We start from the raw sequence: 20,198 nt of genomic DNA, 5'->3' as shown, positions 1-20,198 counted from the left end.
TTTCTCATATTTCCTACATTTATATAAAAAGAATATAAAAAGTGTAAATATTGTGTTGTCATTATATCAGAAGCCCTTGCTCTTCCTTCCACAATTTTTTGAAATCATCATAAACTCTATATACGGAAATGATAATAGCATATCTAACTTCTTTTTTGAGAACAAAACGCCCAACTAATTCTCGTAGACAATCTTTCCTCATATTATTGTCAGGATTATAACTTAAAGATCTATAAGCATCTTCAAAATGCTCTAAAAGCAAATGTTTTTTAAACATGAGTGGAGTGAAACATAGCCTGAAAAGTGATATTTATCAAATATTGGAATAAATTGTAAATAATATCATGGTAAGATCAAAATATGGAAAAAAAACTCACAACATTTGGATCATCTGCAGGAGCAATGTCAATTGCTGTTTTTGCCAAAGTTATTATACAATCTGATGCTCCATGTTCTTCAAATAATTTAATACCTGTAAAGAATATAATCAATTTGATTACAGGTTTAATCAGATTTAATTTGAATCAACATGAATCATGTTTGCACACTGTATTTGTTAAAGCGAGTAAAATACTAGTAAATACTATCATAGTTTGAGTACATTTGAAGAAATTTGGGTCTTCTTATATTGTACCTTTAAGTAATAGGTGACACGATCTTGAATAGAATTCTCTGATTTTCCTGAAAGAATTTTTCTCACTAAAAATGATTCATTTGAAATCCCCTGTGAAGCTTGTAAAAATAAGTCCAAAGCCTTGTAGGGTTCACCGGTTTCAAGAAGTGAAACACCAAGAAAATAATTGTCCTAAAAGAAATTTTACAAGTTAAACAAATATCATAAAAAGTGAACTTTTGTAATATGTAATGTAATACTTTACTTACGACTGCAATAGTTCCAATCACACCAATAAAGCAAACGCACATATTCTTGGAGTAATAAATGTTGTGCACTGCCAACAAGCCATTCGCTAAATGCAAATTTGTCATTAAGAGGCCAGCTTTATATATTATAAGAAAAATACAAATAAACAGAAATAGTAATTATTCATTTATGTAAATAATGTAATACTGGAATTAAACAAAACATTAATACTTTAGTCATTTTAAATAATTTTAAACTATATTTTGTGAAAGCTGGACAGAAACATTTGCATGTTAATTCTGTTCACATTCAAATTTATTGACAATTTTTCTAGTTTAGAAATAGCAAAATTTTTTGAAAAAGTTTTTTTTTTTTTTTAAACTAATCTTGAAAAACATTTTTCTTTTTCAGATGTAGGATTTTAAAAAATAATGTAATAAATGTGTGGTACTTGTATATAATTTATAAAGGATACATTATCTTCAATAGAATATGAATATACGACAGCATTGAAGAATGCCATGACTCAATATTATTTATTTTGAATTTGGACATATCGATCAGTACTTTAGAAGCTCCAACACCCATCAAAAATAATTCAAGCAGTGTTAAAGTTCTTCTTGAAACTGATATTGGTGATGGGAGATTTGTTTTCAATTGCAAAGAAGAGAAACGGAGAATACTGCTTTCACTGAAACATAAACAATGACTTAGTTGTAAGAAGAATTTTATTCTTTCCAACCAAATCTCCAATTCCTCGAAATAACTTACAGCATATTTGTAGGCAGAGTTGGACTAGTAGGTGTTTCACAAAGCCATAACATGATATGATAAATTTGAAGAAGAACCTGGATATGCAGTTGTGTTGATTGCAGAAAAGCATTATTGCCATAATCTGCTTCAGCCATAAGTTGCAACAATATTAACATATTTCTACACAAACTGACATAGAATAAATAAAAACTGATAGATAAATAATTTTGATACAAAAATATCACAACAAATAACAGAGCTTCTTCTTACCTGATTGTAGCAACTTGACGTAGTGATTCCACAATCAGAGACATGCCAAAATGACTGCCGTACAAATGACTTACTGACATCGATGAAAAAGCTTGTTTACTGACTGCAATAGAAGATATTAATATATACAAATAAAACATTTATACAACTGAAGTTCCAATCACAAATATGAACTTACTGTCATTGAATATAGCACCATATTCATTTTGCTCAATATCTAAAATGCTTAACAAAAGATTAATTGCTTCATTCAGGCTTTCTAAAGAACCCACTTGTTGCCACAGTTCATCCAAAAATTCCATTGAGAATACCTTCAACAAATAAATATTTGTGACTCAATATTAACGGAACTTATAAGGGTAACATTTAAAAAAAAAACTCATTCAATTTACTTACTGCCTCGTCCTCTCTCATCTTCAGACTAGTCACCAATTCTGTTATTATCAATGATGGCTTCTTTAATTTATATAAATCAGTTTCCATAACGCTTTTGACTTCATCAGGAAGCCTTCTTTCAATCATAACAAGACCAGATATCAATTTAATTAACTCTTTCAATCCTGGTTTATTCATTAGATATGGAGTGCAGGAAAAATTCTGTACAGTGGTATTATAGTCACCACAAAGAACTAGATGTTCAATAGGTTCTACTGGTCTGATGATGGATATTAAGGATCTGCGAACTAATGCAGCTCCACAAGATTGATCTAATGTAACAAGGCCTAATGGTCGTGCTCCTGATAAATGATATTGCAAACAGCATGAATAAAATCTTGACCAGCATCTAAATTAGAAGATAATTATATATTTTATATCAATTTTATATATCATATTCCTATAATTATCTGTATAAAATAAAAATAATTGGAAAAAAAACTCAAAATAAGATCTTTTTGGTGAATAATTTTTTTTTTCATTTATATTCATATGTTTATTTCATATAAGATATAATATATACCTGCTAGCAATTTCAAGATAAACATCATCATTTTATTTCGCACATTTCAACTTCTGAATGAATCTCTAATTCCACAGCCTGACACACTTTTTCCTTAAGTATGGAAGCGGACATATTTAGTTCATTCAGTAGTGGTTGACGGCTATATATCTAAAATTTTAGTGTATTATTACTAAAATAATCTAATATTTATGCTCTACTTCAGCTAATTACTTAATTTATTAATAAGATAAAAGAATATATACTTACACTAAGTGCTTTATTTATGACTGATAATTGAAATTGGCCTGGATGAAAGATATACGAACAATACAACTGCCTAGGATCAGTTCCAATTTCTACACCTAAGCAGTCTCGTTCTCTACCTGACTCTAAAGATGCCGACATCCATTGTAAACCCAGTCCAAAATGATTATTAAATAGCAAACAACTAAGTGACGGTTCTCCTAAGTGAATATAAAAAATATAAGTTATTTTCCATATAGTGATAAGTTTGTAATAAATTTTCAAACCCAATTAATGAAAACCCAAGTGAAATTACTTATATATTTATATATCATTTCAAACAAATACCTGTGAATTTGACCATAATGCCCAAATATGAGTTTCACTTAAAGCCATATCTACTAAATCATGATGAAATAAATAAAATATTTATATTTAAATAAATGTATTTAAATCAGTGATACTAATTGAATAAAAGTTTACCTGTTCTGCAAACAAGCTGGCAACTCGTAAAAATTTATATGATGATTGCTCCATAACAGGCTTAAATATAACAATTTGACTCTCATTTCCAAGACATAAAAATATTGCTAGTAATATAGCACCTGTACTATCAATACAATAGCGCACTACGTGGCCTTGAGCTAAAAATAATAGAATATGCTTATTATTAATATGAACTTATTCTTAAAAGCAATGTTACTAATACATCATAATTAAACCTTTTCAAATCTAACTGATAAATAATACTAAAAATATAATAATATAATAATTTAAAAATATAAAATAATAGTAATAGTAATATAGATTGAAAATGAACCTCACTTTGATTTATTTACAATATAATATATAGGTGACACTAATATATTCAATTTAAAAAAAAAACAATAATATCAACCTCCTGGTAATAGATGTTTCACATCAAAGCCCCCAGCTGATAAAGAACATGAAGCCACACAGGATCCACGCTTTACATTCCACATTCTTAATTCACCATCACGACAAGCACCAAATAAGAATATTTCTTTATTTAAGGGTATCAATGCTAAACTACTACATGAATGACTTTCATTACTCTTTCCCCTGAAAAAAATTGTTTTTTTTTTTAAAATATTCAACTAATAATTGGATTCAATTAAATACAAGAACAATATTATTATAAAAGACTCCTATCACACCTCAATGCTCCTGTAAAATTTGAAATAAATTTTGGTACATAGGAATCTTCTTTCATGTCAATGCTGGTGATATTTCCAGATGTATAGTCCATTGTTACACAAGTAAGTGTACCAGAATTAAAAGCTAATGCAAATACACCATAATCTGCATTTGGAGATAGCCAACTTGCTGCAGTATTGGGTAATGGTGCACCTACAATTTTAAATTAATATTACAAAATAATAACTCAAACTTTGTAATTACTTGAGATTCATTAATTGCTATGTTACCTGTATTAGTGAGAACATGGCAATTGTGAGAATGATTACCATCATGAAATATAGAAGGTACAGTTATATCATTCTGCAATGAAAATTTATCCTGAAAGATTTAACAAAGATATTAAAAATAAATAAAAATCATGTATTTTAAAGCAATAATTAACTTAAAAGAAAATAATTTTATTAACTTTATGGTTTATATTTTTTCACAAATTTAAAGAGAATTATATTAGCCAATAAATATTCAACCTAAATATGTTACAAATCTCATGCAACAATTTTTTTAATGTTCATGCCAAACTCTAATTATTTATGCTGTAATTATTAGAGTATAAGTTGATATCAAATGAAATATAAAAATACTATTTATTGATAAAAAGTAGTGTACTTTTTAACTTTATAAATACAAACTGCTTACATTTCGATGAATACTATCAGGATGTGGAAATGTTATCCTATGTACACTACTAACAGTAGCTACTAACAACATCACAAATCCATTGGCCTCGTAAATGGTAATACCATCAAGCAAAGGAGAATTCATAAACTTCAAACGCAATTGATTTCCAGATAAATTGAGATCCAAGCTGGTGTCAACCAATTCTAATATATCATGATTGCTTCTCCTAAATAGATATTATTTTTATTGAGAGATATGAAAGGAATTAATGAAAAATAATGAATGATTACCAGTATATAAATCTATTTCGAGTATAGGATTTACTGGTGTCTTTGAAAGCATAGCCTCCAGCTCTTTCAGTCATCTTTATATCTTGCAAAGTACTCTGAGTACCCCCTAAAATTAATGATTTATCAGTAAAATTTATTGCATGTTTAAATATACAATATAACACTGTGCAATCAAATAACTTACCGGTATTTAATTTTATTTCTTGCCATTTTTCTGGAATTGTTTGATCAGGTATAACTTCGCGAAATCCTAATAAATGTTGCATATTAATAATCCTTAAAATATAGTAAATAAAAATACAAATGTATCGTTGTAAATCTCCTAAACGTCTAAAATTGAGAGGTTATAAAAATCAAAGCTCAAACAGACAGACCAATAAGAAACGAGCATTTCAAGATGTACCAACAAAATAAAAATGCTCTGAAGTTGTATTTTAGCGCAAAACCATTCCAAACAGAAAATAACCAGATCACATTTTCCGAAATTAACTTTAGGTTTAAGAAAAATACTGTGAAAAATAATTATAGAAGAATAAGTTACTATTTTACATATTAGTTCAATAATAAATAGTTTTCAGGATCCTATTTCAAAAATGTTCTCCCTAAAGGTAATACGAGCAAACTGATATTTATCTTATAGGTTATGTTTTATCCAAATGTTTTCTTTAATAGCTTGCCAATGTTGTTAAAAACGCAAAAATACAAAATTCATTCAAGATTCTTTCGTGTTCTGCGAGTAATAATGAGCCTACGAGAATAGAAAAATGTTAGTACTGATTTGAGTCATTTACCAAGATAAACAATATATATGTATAAATGTTGTTTGTATTTCAGCTATAAACAATGTCACTTTACTTGGAAGGGTTGGGGCAGAGCCACAAAAAAGAGGAAGCGAAGAGCATCCTGTAGTCACGTTCTCTGTTGCTACTCATTCAAATTACAAGTAATTTTATAAGCTGCTTGGCTATAAGCTATATATTTAGATTCTTTTATATATGTTCAGATTAATTATTCAATCATATCCTTATTTTCTTCAGATACGAAAGTGGTGAACTATTGCAAAAAACAGACTGGCATCGAGTTTGCGTATTCAGACCTTCCTTGCGAGAGTCCGTATACAACCATCTAAAAAAGGGACAAAGAGTTCATGTCACCGGGCGAATCAGTTACTCAGAAATTAATGGAGAGGATGGCAAACCGAGACATACAACTTCCATAATAGCAGATGATGTGATATTCTTTCAAATGCATTAGATTTAAGTATATATAGCTAACTAGTATTTTCTAAAATAGATACAAAATGAATTTTTATGTATAAGTGTTTTATAAATAACACATATTTTAAGAGCCTTGAATTCTTTATTTAAACAACAATTAGTAAACAAATTATTATCATTAAAGCTTTATTTTTTCTCATATATAAAACTATTTACATACCATTTATTCACTATGTATAGTTGTTTTATTTTATCAATCTAATTTAAATTTTATTATATTTATTCAATTATTCAACACTCAATAACAATGAAGTTCTACAATTCTACATCTATTTATAGTTTCATTGAAAATTCATTGCTAAATAATATGAAGTGTGGCTTAAGTGCTGAAAACCAAATCTACCAAAAATATTTGTACTTTATGTATAAAAAATAATTTGCTATAGATTTACAAAAAAATAATTTTGATAAAAATTGTATAATGGGCCATATACTAATTTTATTTATTTTACCAATATATTTAGGGTAGATTTTGTACATATTAATTATCTCTAAATATTGCCAGTCACAGAAATTTTTCCATATCTTTAAAAATTTCATAACTTTTCTAATGGTCTAAACATAAGATATATCACAGTCTTGCTGGATTTACATCATGTCTGCTATACTTAATTATAATCAGAAAATTGCATTAAAAATAATCATATACTTGGTAATTCGATTAATTTAAAATTAAATTTAATCGGAATGTTAAATATAATTAAAATTTTGCAGAAGATTAATGTTCTTGTAGTAAATTATTTAATTAATTGTAAAACAACTCTTATCACGTTTTTAGTTTTCACAACAGTTTTAAACATTTTAGTTTATGAAGTATAAAGCATTTACTTATGTGTTTGAGAAAGTTACAATAAGTTTCATAAGTAATTACTTTACATTTCATATAATATTGTATTGGCACATAAGTAAATTTAATGTATAAAAATAAACTTTGCTATATTAAACCATATTTTTGAATACCAATTTCAATATATAGTATTCTATAATATTTATTTTTATATAATCTGTGCATTATAAAGCAATATTAGGTTTATACAAATATTAAACATATTATAGTCTTTTATAATCGCCTTAACAGCTTTATTGAAAATTATCTTAAATTTCCAATAAAAATTAAATCAAACTTACTATAGCTAAGATCCAATATAATAAATTCCATTGGCACAATTTCTTTATGAACTAATCACTTCACCACTATATCCTTATAAGTTTACAACCACAATTTTCAACGCCACATTGCAAAAATTTAATAATGAGTTCTAAAATACATGGCAGTACTGAGTCATTCAATCTAGTAATAGGTTCATTCATTCCCATAACACAAATAATATTTAATCATTCTGATTAAAGATATAATTAGTTATATTAACAATCATCTTCATTCATGGAAGATTGTTAAAATTATTAGGTAAATTGCATAAAAACTTCTAAGCATTGAAAGTCTAGTGAAGGAAAAAATTTAGAACTTGTAACTTATTTTGGAATATCATTTCTTTGCTTCTTCAGAAATAGATGAGAAGTTGTGTCAATTCAGGTAATAACTTTACCTGATCAACCTAAATATTAAAATTTGTAACAACATTAAAGTTCTACGCTTTCAAAGTAAAGATAAATACAGCCATTTGAGTTAAAACATCATAATTAAAAACATCAATGATAACTCAAAGAAATTGATCATTCACAAGTATTCAAATTCACCATTTTCAATTATCTAAATATATCTCATTTATGCATATGATTCCAATGCCAACATGTGCTTAAAATCTCAAGTATCAACTAGTTACATAGAAATCCATATAATATCTTACCATATCTCATTTACTCTCATTATCAACTTTTATACTATCATATGTTGAATGACTACCATTCATGATCATATTAATCCTGTGTCCATTATATTTGGCACTTAGATCTGTGGCTCTCAATTCACTATTACTGCTCATCATGCTGAGATCAGTGGGCATTTCATCTTCCATGCTATTATTTTCAACATCAACATCATCCAACCTAGGTTCAGTTTTAATCGTTGCAGTCAAATCTGGTGAATAAGGAATAGTACTGACAATAGGTGAACTTCTAGAAACTGGAGTTGGTACAGTGAGTTGGTGGGATTGAGTTGATGTTTGGACTACTTGTTGTTGGTTCACAGGTGTGGTTGAATTCACTCTCGTTGGTGACATTTGTTGACGTAGAAGTGATATATTTTTTATATTTTTAAGTTCTGATGGATTTCTAAGGAACCTGAAAAAATAGTACTTATAAGCATAATGTCTTCCATGAAAAGAACAAATATTTACAACACAAGCAAAGCATATTAAAAACCCATTCATTCACTATTATTCAAAAACTGTATATAATAACCACATCATATAGGTTTAATATTTGATAATTTAATATAGTATTATAAAAAAGTAAGCATTTTACTAAAATAAAATAAACAAGTTATTTGAATTATAGGTATAATAATATTTGTACTTACTGGTAACAATGTCTTTCTCCTTGCACTTTTCTCAAAATATTGACTCTGTAATAATATCTCAAAGCTCTGGACATTTTGTCATAGTTCATAGAAAGATGATTTTTCTGTATTCCCCAAAGTTTAGCCAGTCCTGCAGGGTCCACAATTTTAAAGACACCAGTTTCAATATTTTTCCAGGCAATATAGTTTGTATATCTTTGAGAAGAATCATTTAAAAGCTGTTGTAAGAAGTCCCAAAGAAGTCGACCATCTAAAAAAGAAAGAAAATAAAAATATAAAATGAGACAATAATCATAGCTGCATTTAAACAATGGATTTAAGAAAAAACTTTGGTATTATTAGTATTATTTCAAATAGACTTACTTGTGTTTGGTTCCGAAGGTTCAGTTTGGAAAAATTCGCCATGTCCAGAAGAAGCCCTAAAGTGCGCAGGACTTTTTAGTTCAACTGGTGATCTTGGTGGAGCCTGCTGCATCGGGAATGATAAATATCCGGAAGGCGGTGGTAAACCTGGTGTGCCCGGTGGAGAAACACCATTGTTTAAAGATAATGCACTTTTTGTGTCCTGAAAAAAAAATCATTATTAAGTCTATTTGAAATTTTATTTTACTGAACTGAAGATATAATAAAGAGCTTCAATTTGACTTGGTATGATTATGAAAAACAGAGTAAAAATTAAAAATAATTAATATTTGTTGAATTAAATATAATTTTGAAAATAAGTGTAAGATTATAGAAGCATAATTCATACTGAAATTCTGCTAAATATTATTGATTTATGATGAAAACATATGAAATTTTTATTATTATTTCACTATTTCTATTATTTACCTGGCACTCATCGTCTTCACTATCAGACCGTCCATTGCTTTGATACATAGAAGCAGCAATTGCATGAGCAGGTGCCACAGGCGCCGATCCTTGCTGTTGCTGCTGTTGATGCGTAACAGATGAAACTGTTGATCCGTTGGCATGGTGTTGCATTTGCTGCTGTTGTTGTTGTTGCTGCTGGTCAGCATGCTGTGGGCTGCCTTGCTGGCTATCCAGTGAAGGAGCAGGACTTAGGGCAACGGATGCGGCAGCAGCTGCTGCGGCTGCATGTTGCTGTGATGCAAAGTGAGCTGCTGCAGCAAGATGTCCATGAAAAGCAGCATCCTGAGATAAATGATTTATATCATATGAGGCTATCATAGAGTAAATGATTTAGAAGTAGTAATTCACATTATTATATACAAATTGTTCATTCAAAACTTTTATAATTTAATTAGATCATTGGGTCAAGGTTACTTTTATATGTTACGATTTGTGATTTTTAAATAAATTTAATTCTTAAGAACCTCTAAGCTCTATTTTGTAAAAATATCTTTTCCAAAATTTCAAAAGTTAGGTTTATTAAATCTTTGCTTACTTGGGCAGTAGCAAGAAGGTGGGGCCACGTGTGATGCCTGGACGTCGGGGTAACTGGTGACCCGGGCAGACACCTTTGAAGTAATGCAGCATCGCGTACTAACATTTGAAGTGCGTTGTAAAGAACGTCACCTGCTCCTGGACAACGTTCTGATAGATCGTTTTTAGTTAAAAGACACATGGCTTTTCCTGAAAAGAAATAAAAATATTGAAGATCAAAAATATATTAGGAAAATAATTGTAGGAATCTTCTAGATAAAATTGTAAATATTATCTCTGCTTTTACATTTAGACTAATATATTAATTACTATATATTTCTCAGCTCACCATTCATCTGAAACGCGTCCATATCAAACTCCCTCAGATCAAACTCTCGTTCGCACCATTTTAAAAATGCAGCTACATCTTCTCTTCCCCACAACCGAGGATCAATTCCTAATGGAGGCGGTAATGGACCACCTCCTGCTGTGGTGACTCCAGCTGGTCCACCAAGCCCACTTAGTGCAGGAACCGGAGCTATAAGTGGTACTCCTGATCCGCCAGTTGTAGTAGAATTGTTAGCAGCAGCGGCTGCTGCGTATGCACTCAATTGGGATGAGGGGTACCGCCAAAAGGAAAAATCGGCTGCCGATGGAGAATAGGGGCCACCTCCGTGTTGTTGATGATGAACATGATGATGTGAAGACAATTGGGACTGATGGGGATGTAGCAGTGTGGGAGTGGAGGGATGTGAAGAGGGTTGGCCTGGAGGCGGCAGAGAAACGGGCGCAAGAGGTACAGGTAGAAGCTTCATGGTAAAGCTTTTATTAAATGGTGCGTTTAGTTTCCGAGTTTTCGTTTACCTGAAAGAAAAAATAATAATTAATAATCATATACAATCTTAATTCTTAACGTAATCAATCATACATAAGATAATAATTAAATTGTTAGACATAGGTTCAAACAACAATATATATTAATGAGCATTTCATTAATAGACGTGTACTATATATTATGAGAAACTGTGAATTTGCATTTGACTATATAATTTTTATTGAATCAGTTTCCATTGACCAAAAAAATTAATTGATGTTGAGGTTATAAAAATCGTGTTAAAAATTCATAAGCAATTAATGAACTTTATATATTATTGCTCTAAGAAAGTTAACGTATTTATTGATTTCAAAACATTTATATGATTTATAAAATTTTAACATATCACAAAAAATCGTCCTTTAACAAAACATCTGTCTTGCATGTAAATAATAAATAAGGTTGTCCATTAAATATTGAAGAACAAGCGTCTTTCTCCATCAATATGTTGTCTTCGTAATACATGCTCCAAAAATTTCTGAATGTCTAAACCAAGTCAAGTGAGTTTAAATCTCAAAATGCAAGACAAAACATTTAATTCAAATAGTTTCACAACTTTTACATAAATATATTGTTATAATGAGTATGGTAATTAAGACCGACCATTGTGACGATAATATATTCAATGCAAAACGGTGATGGTTGGAACTGTGATTTATCCTAAATTATTAAATAATTAAATAAATTGGGGTAAAATCACTTTCTTGGGTCAAACAGGAATAAGATACTTTTAATAATATAAGGGTTTAGTAAATTAATTCATTGCACATTCTTATATTGATTTAAGGGGCATAATTAGTGCAACCGCCTAAAAAAAGGTGATTTTTTGTGAATTTATATTAAAAAAACTGCTTTATCAATCATTTCAAAATTTTAGGAATATATTTATACATGTTTTAAGAATACATAGTAAAAGTTTTGAAGAAAAAAATTAAATATTTTTTAAGTTATCGTCGATCCCCAACGGCGCGACAAAAAAAAAGGCCCTTCACTGCTGCAGTGATTCCGGCCTTCTACGTGGATGAAATTTAAAAAAAAAATCTCGTTAAACTAGATAATATTGTCTGTAAAATGAACTACGATAAAGAAAAAAAATCAAAAATTGACAAAATGGCGGCGTTTTTAAAATAAAAGTCGAATTTTACACAAATTTTTGATCGTTTTTAGACTGCCAAAATTCGATTTTTGATTCGATCAAAAAATCGATAATTCATTTTACGAACATAATTATATATAGAACATGTAAAAAAAATTGATAGTGATCAGATCATTTGTTTTTGAGTAATCGCTGCAGCAAATTCGGAAAATGCTGCTTCGAGAAAAACGCGTTTAAAGATAAAATGATCTTTATACTATATACAATATATACTCTTTAAATGGCTGTGACTCAAAAACTATTTAAGATATCGATTTAAAATTTTGGTATGTTATTTTTAAAGGTATAACCTATTGAAATATGAAAAAATTGAAAATTTGATTTTTTGAAAATTTCACACTAGTTGTGCCCCTTAAAGTATAAGTATATTAGTTAGAAATAAAATTCTTGCTATTAATTAATAAAGTCTAAATTAATCGATGGTAGTGCTTAACTAAAATAATAAAATATAAGTAAAATTGGAAATTAGTGAACATGCAGGATCGTTATAGTCTTTAAATTTTGGATTACAGTACTGATACAGTATATAACAGTCTACTATAGATTTTGTTCTTGAACGAGATAGACATATAGGAAGTTACCAGCACAATAGTTCATTCGTACATAGTTGTTAATTTTTAACAACCTATTTATGTTTGTAAATACATAAATTATCTTTATCGCGCCTCAAAGCTGGCATTAAAAATAATTTAAAGCTAAAATATTTGTACAAACTGTATGTTGTAAATATTATATAGTATTGCTTAGTGATGCTCAAATAGGCCTGGCAATGTAAAAGATACAGCAATTTGGGTTTGAATGATTAATACATATTATTGGCTTTGGATTATATTACTGCAAAATCAAATTAATTACATAAGATGTTATCGAAAAAGGTTATTTTGGAGTTTCTGGGTCCTTTTCCCAAAAAAGATCAAGTGGACAATCATCGTGCAGATTGAGAGTCAGTCGTAGAGTCGTCAAGGCCGCGATGTCAGGCGGAAGTCCGGGTACGCAACTAACGACGTTATACGTCGTCCGTACATTCCGATACAGAAATATTGTTAGTTAATCCGAAGCGAACGCATGCACATAGAACACAGAATATTCGAACGGACGAGGCAACATACGAATACACCGGTGAAGTCTGAACGAACACATAAGTGCACGATCCCATCAAGAACAAAGACTTGAAGAAAAGATATGGATAAAATCGCTGATCAAAAATTTAACGAATTTGTAAATGAAAATCGATATCTAGAAGTATAAAAGCAACACTAATATTAACTGAAAACAACTTAATCTCTAAGCATTTAATTTTTCACGCATCAAGTCATCTCAATTCAATACATTTCTAATTTCTTTTCTTTTTTAATAACAATCTTTTTTAATCTTTCTTAATAACAATCTTTTTTAATCTTTTTTAATAACAATTTAAAACAATGATATGTATGTAAAAATAATCAGAATGTATAAAAAAATAGAGAATTAGAATTAAAATGAATTAAAGGAGAGGAAATGAGAAGTATAGAAGAAGATAGAAGTGTTTAGAAGATAGTAAAGAAGAATTAAGATAAGTTGAGAAATATAGAAAGAATCAGAACATAAGTTATATCCAGTGGGTATTTTCTATTAGATGCAATTTTACTGGATCAAGTTAATTGACCAAAATTTATTTTTGTCTTCTCGATTCAGGTGATTTTTTCATTTTTGATGATGATTAGTCGATCTGGTTTTTATAGTCCTTAATATATAGCAGAGCATAATAATAATAATTCAATACATGATTTTGAATTGAATTAGCATTATAATTTATATACAAGGTATTGATTGAATAATAACTAAATAAAACAACTGAAATTCAAATTCTATAAGTGAATTATATTGAGTACACTTTTCTCATGGTGTTTAGCTAAGGGTATGTTGAACACCAATCTTTAATATCACTACCATTGGAAGGTTTATGAGATGGACACCAACGATGTTGTACAAAAAGTGTATTTATTTATTTATTAACTTTCCGTATGGTAAGTTATTGTAATCGTCCAAAAATCGAAATTGAAATTTTTTGCATTTATCGACGTTTTAAAGATTTCTGAACATTTTGGCATACCTCAGAAAAAATGGATGTGTGTGTGTGTATGTATGTATGGATACAATTTTCCAGTCACGTTTTCGGGCGCACGGATCAACCGATTTGAATGGTTCAAAAAACATTCGATTCCTATTGATAGGGAGATGTGCTGATTAGTTTTTGGCAAAGGCAGGTCCAGCAATTACGGAGATAAAGAGCAAAGAGTGCAGAAAATAGAAATCGAGTTTTTGAGAAAACGGAGCATCCGATTTGAATGATCTAAAAAAACATTCAATTTGTAATGATTGGGAGAATAGATTATTAGTTTTTGGCAAAGGCAGGCCCAGCCATTTCGAAGATACAAAGAACTTTCTGCTTGTTTTAACAAAATAATTGATTTTGGAAAAAAAAATTTGTTTCAAAATTTTTTTTTTCAATTTTTTTTTTCAAAAAAAAAATTTTTGTATATCGAAAATAATTCAGATTTTAATTTTAATTCTGACTGAAGTTCAAATATACTTTAAACAAATAATTTCAACTTTGCAATTCAGTTTATATAATTCTTATAAGTATTAGACGTATAAATAATAGTCTATTTGAAAACATTTAATATTCCTCGAACATTTCGTTACGGTACGGGAAATTCCAGCAACTTGCCTTAAGGCACGATGCCACACACCCCACTAGTTTATTTATTTTAGTGGCATCGACTCAAAGAGACATTTAGCCGTCATAATTTGACTACTTATAGAAATAAAGTACATTACATGATTTTAACATTACCTTATATATAAAAAAGAAAGTCACTATTAACGTAAGTATTCTTAGATTATAGTTCTTACATTCATTTTTAAATGTCTAGTAATATTCTATAAATGTCGATATTATTCATGCTACTGATTGTCGAGAAAGATATATTGAAATGTTGAAGCCTCTTGTAATTTACCCCTTGGATTGTTATATGATATGAATTACTAAAAAATGTGATCTAATGTGTCTAGTACAATACTATTCTAGCAAAATTGACCTTCTAAAAAGATGGCAGGTATTTCTTAGGATTCAAAAATTATATTTAACAATGTTAAAACTGATAAAAACTGAGAACTGAATCAACGGTTCAGGTGCATTCGAGATGGTCTATTAATATTACCTCTGCTCTATTTTACGTGACATAAGTGCAATCGTAAATTTTTTGGCTCAAATCTATCTCTCGTGTACATCGTTAACAGATTTTTATTAGATGATTAACTAAGGATATCTCAATGTTATTTTGATAACGATGCTCTATCATTTTGATAATTCTTGATTTAAATTTAGATTGAAAATTGGCCGAAAGAGATATTTTAAGAATAACCGAATGAATATTTTTAAATAGTGACAACACAGCAAGCGGAAAAACGGATGAAGAAACTTGAATGTTCGTCTGAGCGAAAAAAAACTTTAATATATTTGATTATATATATACTTATACAGGTAAGTTATGGTAGATAATAGTCGATATTATAAAAGCATTTTCTGAAAAAATCTTTATCTCCGTTATGTAATTAAGTGGATAGATAACCGCAGCCGCGGTAGGATCATTATCTAATTAAGGTATTTATAAGACTTTACTGGCATATATATGTGTAGTTGAATAGTTTCTCAGCATGTTACTCATTATATCAGTTACTCATCTATTTTAGTAATATAATAAATATTTAATAATGCTTATTTCATGCTTCACTAATTGCTAATATTTTAATTAAAACAACTGACCGGTAATTTTCATAATTGCGATAAATGCATTAAGCATCTATAACAAGACATCGATTTAAAAAACTTAAATATGTGATTTTACAAAAATGTAAAACGTGAACTGGATTTCTTGTAATTTCCTTAAATTTTCTTTTAATAATGGTTTGAAGTTCAATAACGCCTAATAAATTCTTCACGTCCCTTTCATTATTTTTCTAGAATATAGAAAATAATTTATAATTTTTGTAATAAAACAATATAATACAAAATATAATCGTTATAACATTGATGCTCACACATTCGAGTCTTTTTTGTAGCAAGATGTATTTAAAATAAAATTAATGAATGCAATAGTATCATAGTTCCAATATTGAATTATCAAACTGAACAAAGTGATATCGAAGATGCTTTAAACTCGAATATTCAAAATAAATGTATCATTTTAACGGATATTTTTTAAAGTACCACAGGCATAATCATCCGTGAAATAATACAAATTAAACCAGCAGCCAGTATGAGGTATAAAGTCGTCTTGCCGACCAGTTTCTCGTCTGATCCAGAAGTTGTTCTCGTGCTCTGACTGCCTAGATTGAATTCACTCACGTAATATGAAATGTTGCAATAGCGGAAATATTGTACGAGGAACTAGTTTTATGATAAACGACTTTATGTCCTAAACCAGAGATATATAACCATTGCATCATTATGAAAATTTACATCCCCGTCGAAAATTCTCATCGTGGATTGCAATCCTTGTAATCGACAGTTGTAGTATAAAGAATTATCCCATCTAATAACTATATTTTTAGTACAATTTTTAATAAAAAAAATTTTTGTTCATTTATTAGACTTATAATAGTGGACTTGTCGTTAGAGACAATAGAGCTACGTGACACTCATCTGTTTTCTGTATAATTGAAGAGCAATCAGAATGTATGCATTCTATAAGCTGTATCTAATTGAGATAATTGATCTCAAAATGATGAGTTCATGGATAGGGATGAGTTCATGGATATGGATGGCTTCTTGTTTAGGTAATTTTCCAATGAGAGCCCTAATTACTCAAAGTAAATATATGGGCTGTTTCTTCTTCAATCTCTTCCTTCGGACATTTTAAAATAACCAGCATTAAACACTTATGTATCCATCTCCATACTTTGGAATGTCTGCACATTTGTGTTTGACGAATATTCTTAGATATTGCAAAAAAAATCACTAATTATCCACCCTTTTGGCTGGGCCACACCGATGCTCTCAGCTGGAGCATTCATCATAAGATTTTCATTCTTTGACTAGAAAATACAAAAAATGTGGATATGTAGTGACCGTTAGCACTCATACAGAACTAAATTAAATAATTAGAATAAATTACGTCAATTCTCACAAGAAATATCTATATGTTTACTTCCGGCGTAGTATAAAAGTATAAAAAGATTTATACTCGCTTAAATAATATGTGTTAAATAGAGTGTCCTGTTTTAAGTGCCGTCCGGCGTTACGGGACTTCCCCCTACTTTTTCTTCATTTATTGAATCTATTCTTACATCGTTGTATATAATTATATTTGAAACGTACCAGGGTGCTTTGATGATCAATCTTAGAGTTTGTGACTGCAGTCGCTCTAAATTAATATTTACTACAAAATTTCGGAAATTGCTACCCTGACTTCTCAAGAAGTACATCACAATTATCCTCGTTCGGAAAAAGTTTTGCTCTTCTGACATGAATAGCCACCGTATGAGAGCGAGTCAGTAAGGTTTGCATTTTATAGACATATCGGTCTATATCTTTATATTCACATCAATCAGTAGTCAATCTGCTGTGCGATTTTATTTCTTTAGATATTTCTTCAGGTCAGTTGAGTTTGTTTTACGAACGCGGAAATAATATGTAAAGCGGATATGTGAAAATGTTGTTGAATTGAAAAACTTTATAGTTGATTCGTTCTAATTGATACGAATTATTTAAGGTAGGTTTATATCTTAGTTACTTCTTTTAACAACGGTTTTTGGAGAAGTATTTTACCCAAGAATGAAAATGAAACCCAAAACAATTCTGAAATAATTACTTTTTGTAGACATTTTGCGATGAATTTAAAAAAAAAAACAGACAGGAATCAATGATGAACACAGACAGTTTACATTTGTTAAATATTGCTGTATTCTGAAAAAATATTTATCAATTCTTATCGCAATATGTATATATTGTTCAAACTAAAATTAAATAAATTGTTTTATTATTCATATCCATATGTAATACTAATAAGTTGATAATCACTATCACTATTAGTATCTATAACATAATTCTTTATTAACTTGCAATTTATACGCAATAACGGCAATAGCAATATTAATTGTTTTCCGAAGAATTTCAAAACTCTTCTTGAACGTTTGAGAAACATCCGGTATTAGCAATAAATTACTAAAATAAAAAACAAGATTCAATATCATCTTTGATTAATAATGTATATATTAAACGTACTCAAACAACATAAGATCGTGTGAAAATAGTTTACTCCAGCAGCAAAGCAAAATATACTAAAAAAAACTGTTAACTCCATTAGATCTTATGCGCAATTCCTGATAATTATATAAATTTATTGGCATAGTAAAATATATAATATCCATGTTTAATTTATTGTAAAATAAAATAATCTGCAAATGAGATAGTAATTTACAAAATGAGCAATACAAATTTAAACTAGTGGTGTATGGCATTGCGCCTTAAGACAAATTACTGAAACTTAATTTAAAATTTTTACAAGGTCATAAAAAATAGTTTTTCTTGAGAATTTTAAATTTTTTTGATCTTATGGAACATATGGATAATTTGAATATTGAAAAAAGACCTTTTTTTGAAAATACTGATATAATATATGAACTTGGATTTTTGTTGCATTTTTTTCTTTTTGTTGAAAATTTTGAAAACTTTGAAATTTCTTGATATTTATTTATACCCATTCATATCGGTTGATTCAAATTACAAAATATCAGATATTCAATCGCCAAATGGCATTTTTTAATTTTTGTTTCTGGATCGACGACTTTGCAAAGGAATTAAGAAATTATTAAGGAATTCTTCATTACATCAATACAAGTCGAATGGTTTTCGAATAATTCAAATCGGTTGAGCGGTGCTCCCGAAAACGTCAAAAAATTGTATCCATTGTAGTGGTATCCACCCCTTTGTAATAATTATAAATAATATTATAAACTACTATATAACGGTCAGATTATGAACAACGCAGTTAGTGTTACTCATAGCTACAATGTAAGCTTGCAGTAACCTTGCAAGCGTTGATAAAATTCCTTTTGAAACCACAAACTGTGCCTTACGATTAAGTAAAGTTAAGTAGTTTCTGACTCACATATAACGAACATTCTAGAAAAGGATTGCGCCATATTGATAAGGGTATAAAAGGTGCAAGATAACGATATCTTTGTTCATTCTTTGTTCATTTTTCAATCATTCCGTATCAGTCTTTACCTCAATATATTAATTTTGTATTAAGTTGTAATCTTTGTTCATTCTTTGTTCATTTTTCAATCATTCCGTATCAGTCTTCATCTCAATATATTAATTTTGTATTAAGTTGTAATCAAGTGTAACCAAATAATGAAATAAATAAAGGTAATAAACATCTTCGAATGTTTATTTAAATAATTTCCACAGTGGTACAGGCTTACAGTTAGCAGCAGAAGAACCTAAACATAAATGTTGACATCGTTGGTGTGACACAACATAATTGTTGGCAACGGTGGATCCACAACATATTGGTACCACCACACATACGTACATACGTACATACGTACATACATACATACATACATACATACATACATACATACATACATACATATATGGCGGAATGAATTATGTTTCATGACGGATGTCAGTAGAATGACGCCAATGTGATGACTAAACTACACAGCACACTTGGAGCTACGCTGATGCGAATATCGCATCTAGCAAGCTATAGTAGATTATTGTTTTTTCACGATAGAAAAATTATGTCTCTCGATTTTTAATAATCGATCAATTG

General features: G+C 29.2%; 4 protein-coding genes across 5 annotated transcripts in view; 1 reads left to right on the top strand and 3 right to left on the bottom strand.

Annotated features, from left to right (window-relative positions):
* Nucleotides 1-269: 269 nt before the first annotated feature.
* LOC113386209 (nuclear pore complex protein Nup160 homolog) lies at nucleotides 270-3,274 on the bottom strand. Its single transcript, XM_026624004.1, has 10 exons — nucleotides 3,093-3,274; nucleotides 2,844-2,993; nucleotides 2,282-2,669; nucleotides 2,064-2,196; nucleotides 1,886-1,988; nucleotides 1,634-1,804; nucleotides 1,338-1,553; nucleotides 883-998; nucleotides 378-472; nucleotides 270-296 (listed from the first exon to the last, which is right to left on the bottom strand). The coding sequence occupies exons 3-10, from the start codon at nucleotides 2,456-2,458 to the stop codon at nucleotides 270-272; spliced, it is 1,038 nt and encodes a 345-aa protein (XP_026479789.1). The 5' UTR covers nucleotides 2,459-2,669; nucleotides 2,844-2,993; nucleotides 3,093-3,274.
* A 180-nt stretch (nucleotides 3,275-3,454) lies between these two features.
* LOC113386208 (nuclear pore complex protein Nup160 homolog) lies at nucleotides 3,455-5,523 on the bottom strand. The gene is made up of 8 exons (XM_026624003.1): nucleotides 5,382-5,523; nucleotides 5,198-5,303; nucleotides 4,926-5,133; nucleotides 4,517-4,607; nucleotides 4,247-4,439; nucleotides 3,967-4,151; nucleotides 3,552-3,712; nucleotides 3,455-3,466 (listed from the first exon to the last, which is right to left on the bottom strand). Exons 1-8 carry the CDS (start codon nucleotides 5,461-5,463, stop codon nucleotides 3,455-3,457), a joined length of 1,038 nt encoding a protein of 345 aa, XP_026479788.1. The 5' UTR covers nucleotides 5,464-5,523.
* Nucleotides 5,524-5,666: 143 nt separating this feature from the next.
* LOC113385377 (single-stranded DNA-binding protein, mitochondrial-like) lies at nucleotides 5,667-6,511 on the top strand. Its single transcript, XM_026623222.1, has 4 exons — nucleotides 5,667-5,805; nucleotides 5,870-5,963; nucleotides 6,032-6,140; nucleotides 6,235-6,511. Exons 1-4 carry the CDS (start codon nucleotides 5,791-5,793, stop codon nucleotides 6,449-6,451), a joined length of 435 nt encoding a protein of 144 aa, XP_026479007.1. The 5' UTR covers nucleotides 5,667-5,790; the 3' UTR covers nucleotides 6,452-6,511.
* A 1,700-nt stretch (nucleotides 6,512-8,211) lies between these two features.
* LOC113384573 (ets DNA-binding protein pokkuri-like) overlaps nucleotides 8,212-20,198 on the bottom strand; it is a 63,748-nt gene continuing 51,761 nt past the window's right edge. For both annotated transcript variants that reach the window (XM_026622311.1, XM_026622310.1), the window contains exons 2-7: nucleotides 10,689-11,203; nucleotides 10,362-10,549; nucleotides 9,785-10,108; nucleotides 9,317-9,518; nucleotides 8,954-9,203; nucleotides 8,212-8,715 (exon numbers count right to left, since the gene is read on the bottom strand). In XM_026622311.1, the coding sequence (XP_026478096.1) occupies nucleotides 8,289-8,715; nucleotides 8,954-9,203; nucleotides 9,317-9,518; nucleotides 9,785-10,108; nucleotides 10,362-10,549; nucleotides 10,689-11,154 (1,857 nt within the window). In that variant the 5' untranslated portion in view covers nucleotides 11,155-11,203 and the 3' untranslated portion in view covers nucleotides 8,212-8,288. The remainder of the gene's footprint in view (nucleotides 8,716-8,953; nucleotides 9,204-9,316; nucleotides 9,519-9,784; nucleotides 10,109-10,361; nucleotides 10,550-10,688; nucleotides 11,204-20,198) is intronic.

This window comes from Ctenocephalides felis, unplaced genomic scaffold (genome assembly GCF_003426905.1).
Source record: "Ctenocephalides felis isolate EL2017-DRISC unplaced genomic scaffold, ASM342690v1 CF-g0.4_SCAFFOLD_03571, whole genome shotgun sequence".
Taxonomy (NCBI): Eukaryota; Metazoa; Arthropoda; class Insecta; order Siphonaptera; family Pulicidae; genus Ctenocephalides; species Ctenocephalides felis.
The sequence above is the reverse complement of the archived record's forward strand: the minus strand, read 5'-3'. Positions and strand labels throughout refer to the sequence as shown.

Excerpts from the sequence above, each read along its gene's own strand:
- LOC113386209 (XM_026624004.1), bottom strand. The coding sequence starts at position 2,458 with ATGAATAAACCAGGATTGAAAGAGTTAATTAAATTGATATCTGGTCTT. Across the intron at positions 1,989-2,063 it reads TGGTGCTATATTCAATGACA|TCAGTAAACAAGCTTTTTCA; the intron begins GTAAGTTCATAT and ends CTTCTATTGCAG. Across the intron at positions 999-1,337 it reads CATATTCTATTGAAGATAAT|CTGGCCTCTTAATGACAAAT; the intron begins GTATCCTTTATA and ends TAATATATAAAG.
- LOC113386208 (XM_026624003.1), bottom strand. The coding sequence starts at position 5,463 with ATGCAACATTTATTAGGATTTCGCGAAGTTATACCTGATCAAACAATT. Across the intron at positions 5,304-5,381 it reads AGAAATAAAATTAAATACCG|GGGGTACTCAGAGTACTTTG; the intron begins GTAAGTTATTTG and ends CATTAATTTTAG. Across the intron at positions 4,608-4,925 it reads CTGATAGTATTCATCGAAAT|GATAAATTTTCATTGCAGAA; the intron begins GTAAGCAGTTTG and ends TAAATCTTTCAG.
- LOC113385377 (XM_026623222.1), top strand. Across the intron at positions 5,964-6,031 it reads GCCTACGAGAATAGAAAAAT|CTATAAACAATGTCACTTTA; the intron begins GTTAGTACTGAT and ends TTTGTATTTCAG. Across the intron at positions 6,141-6,234 it reads GCTACTCATTCAAATTACAA|ATACGAAAGTGGTGAACTAT; the intron begins GTAATTTTATAA and ends TATTTTCTTCAG.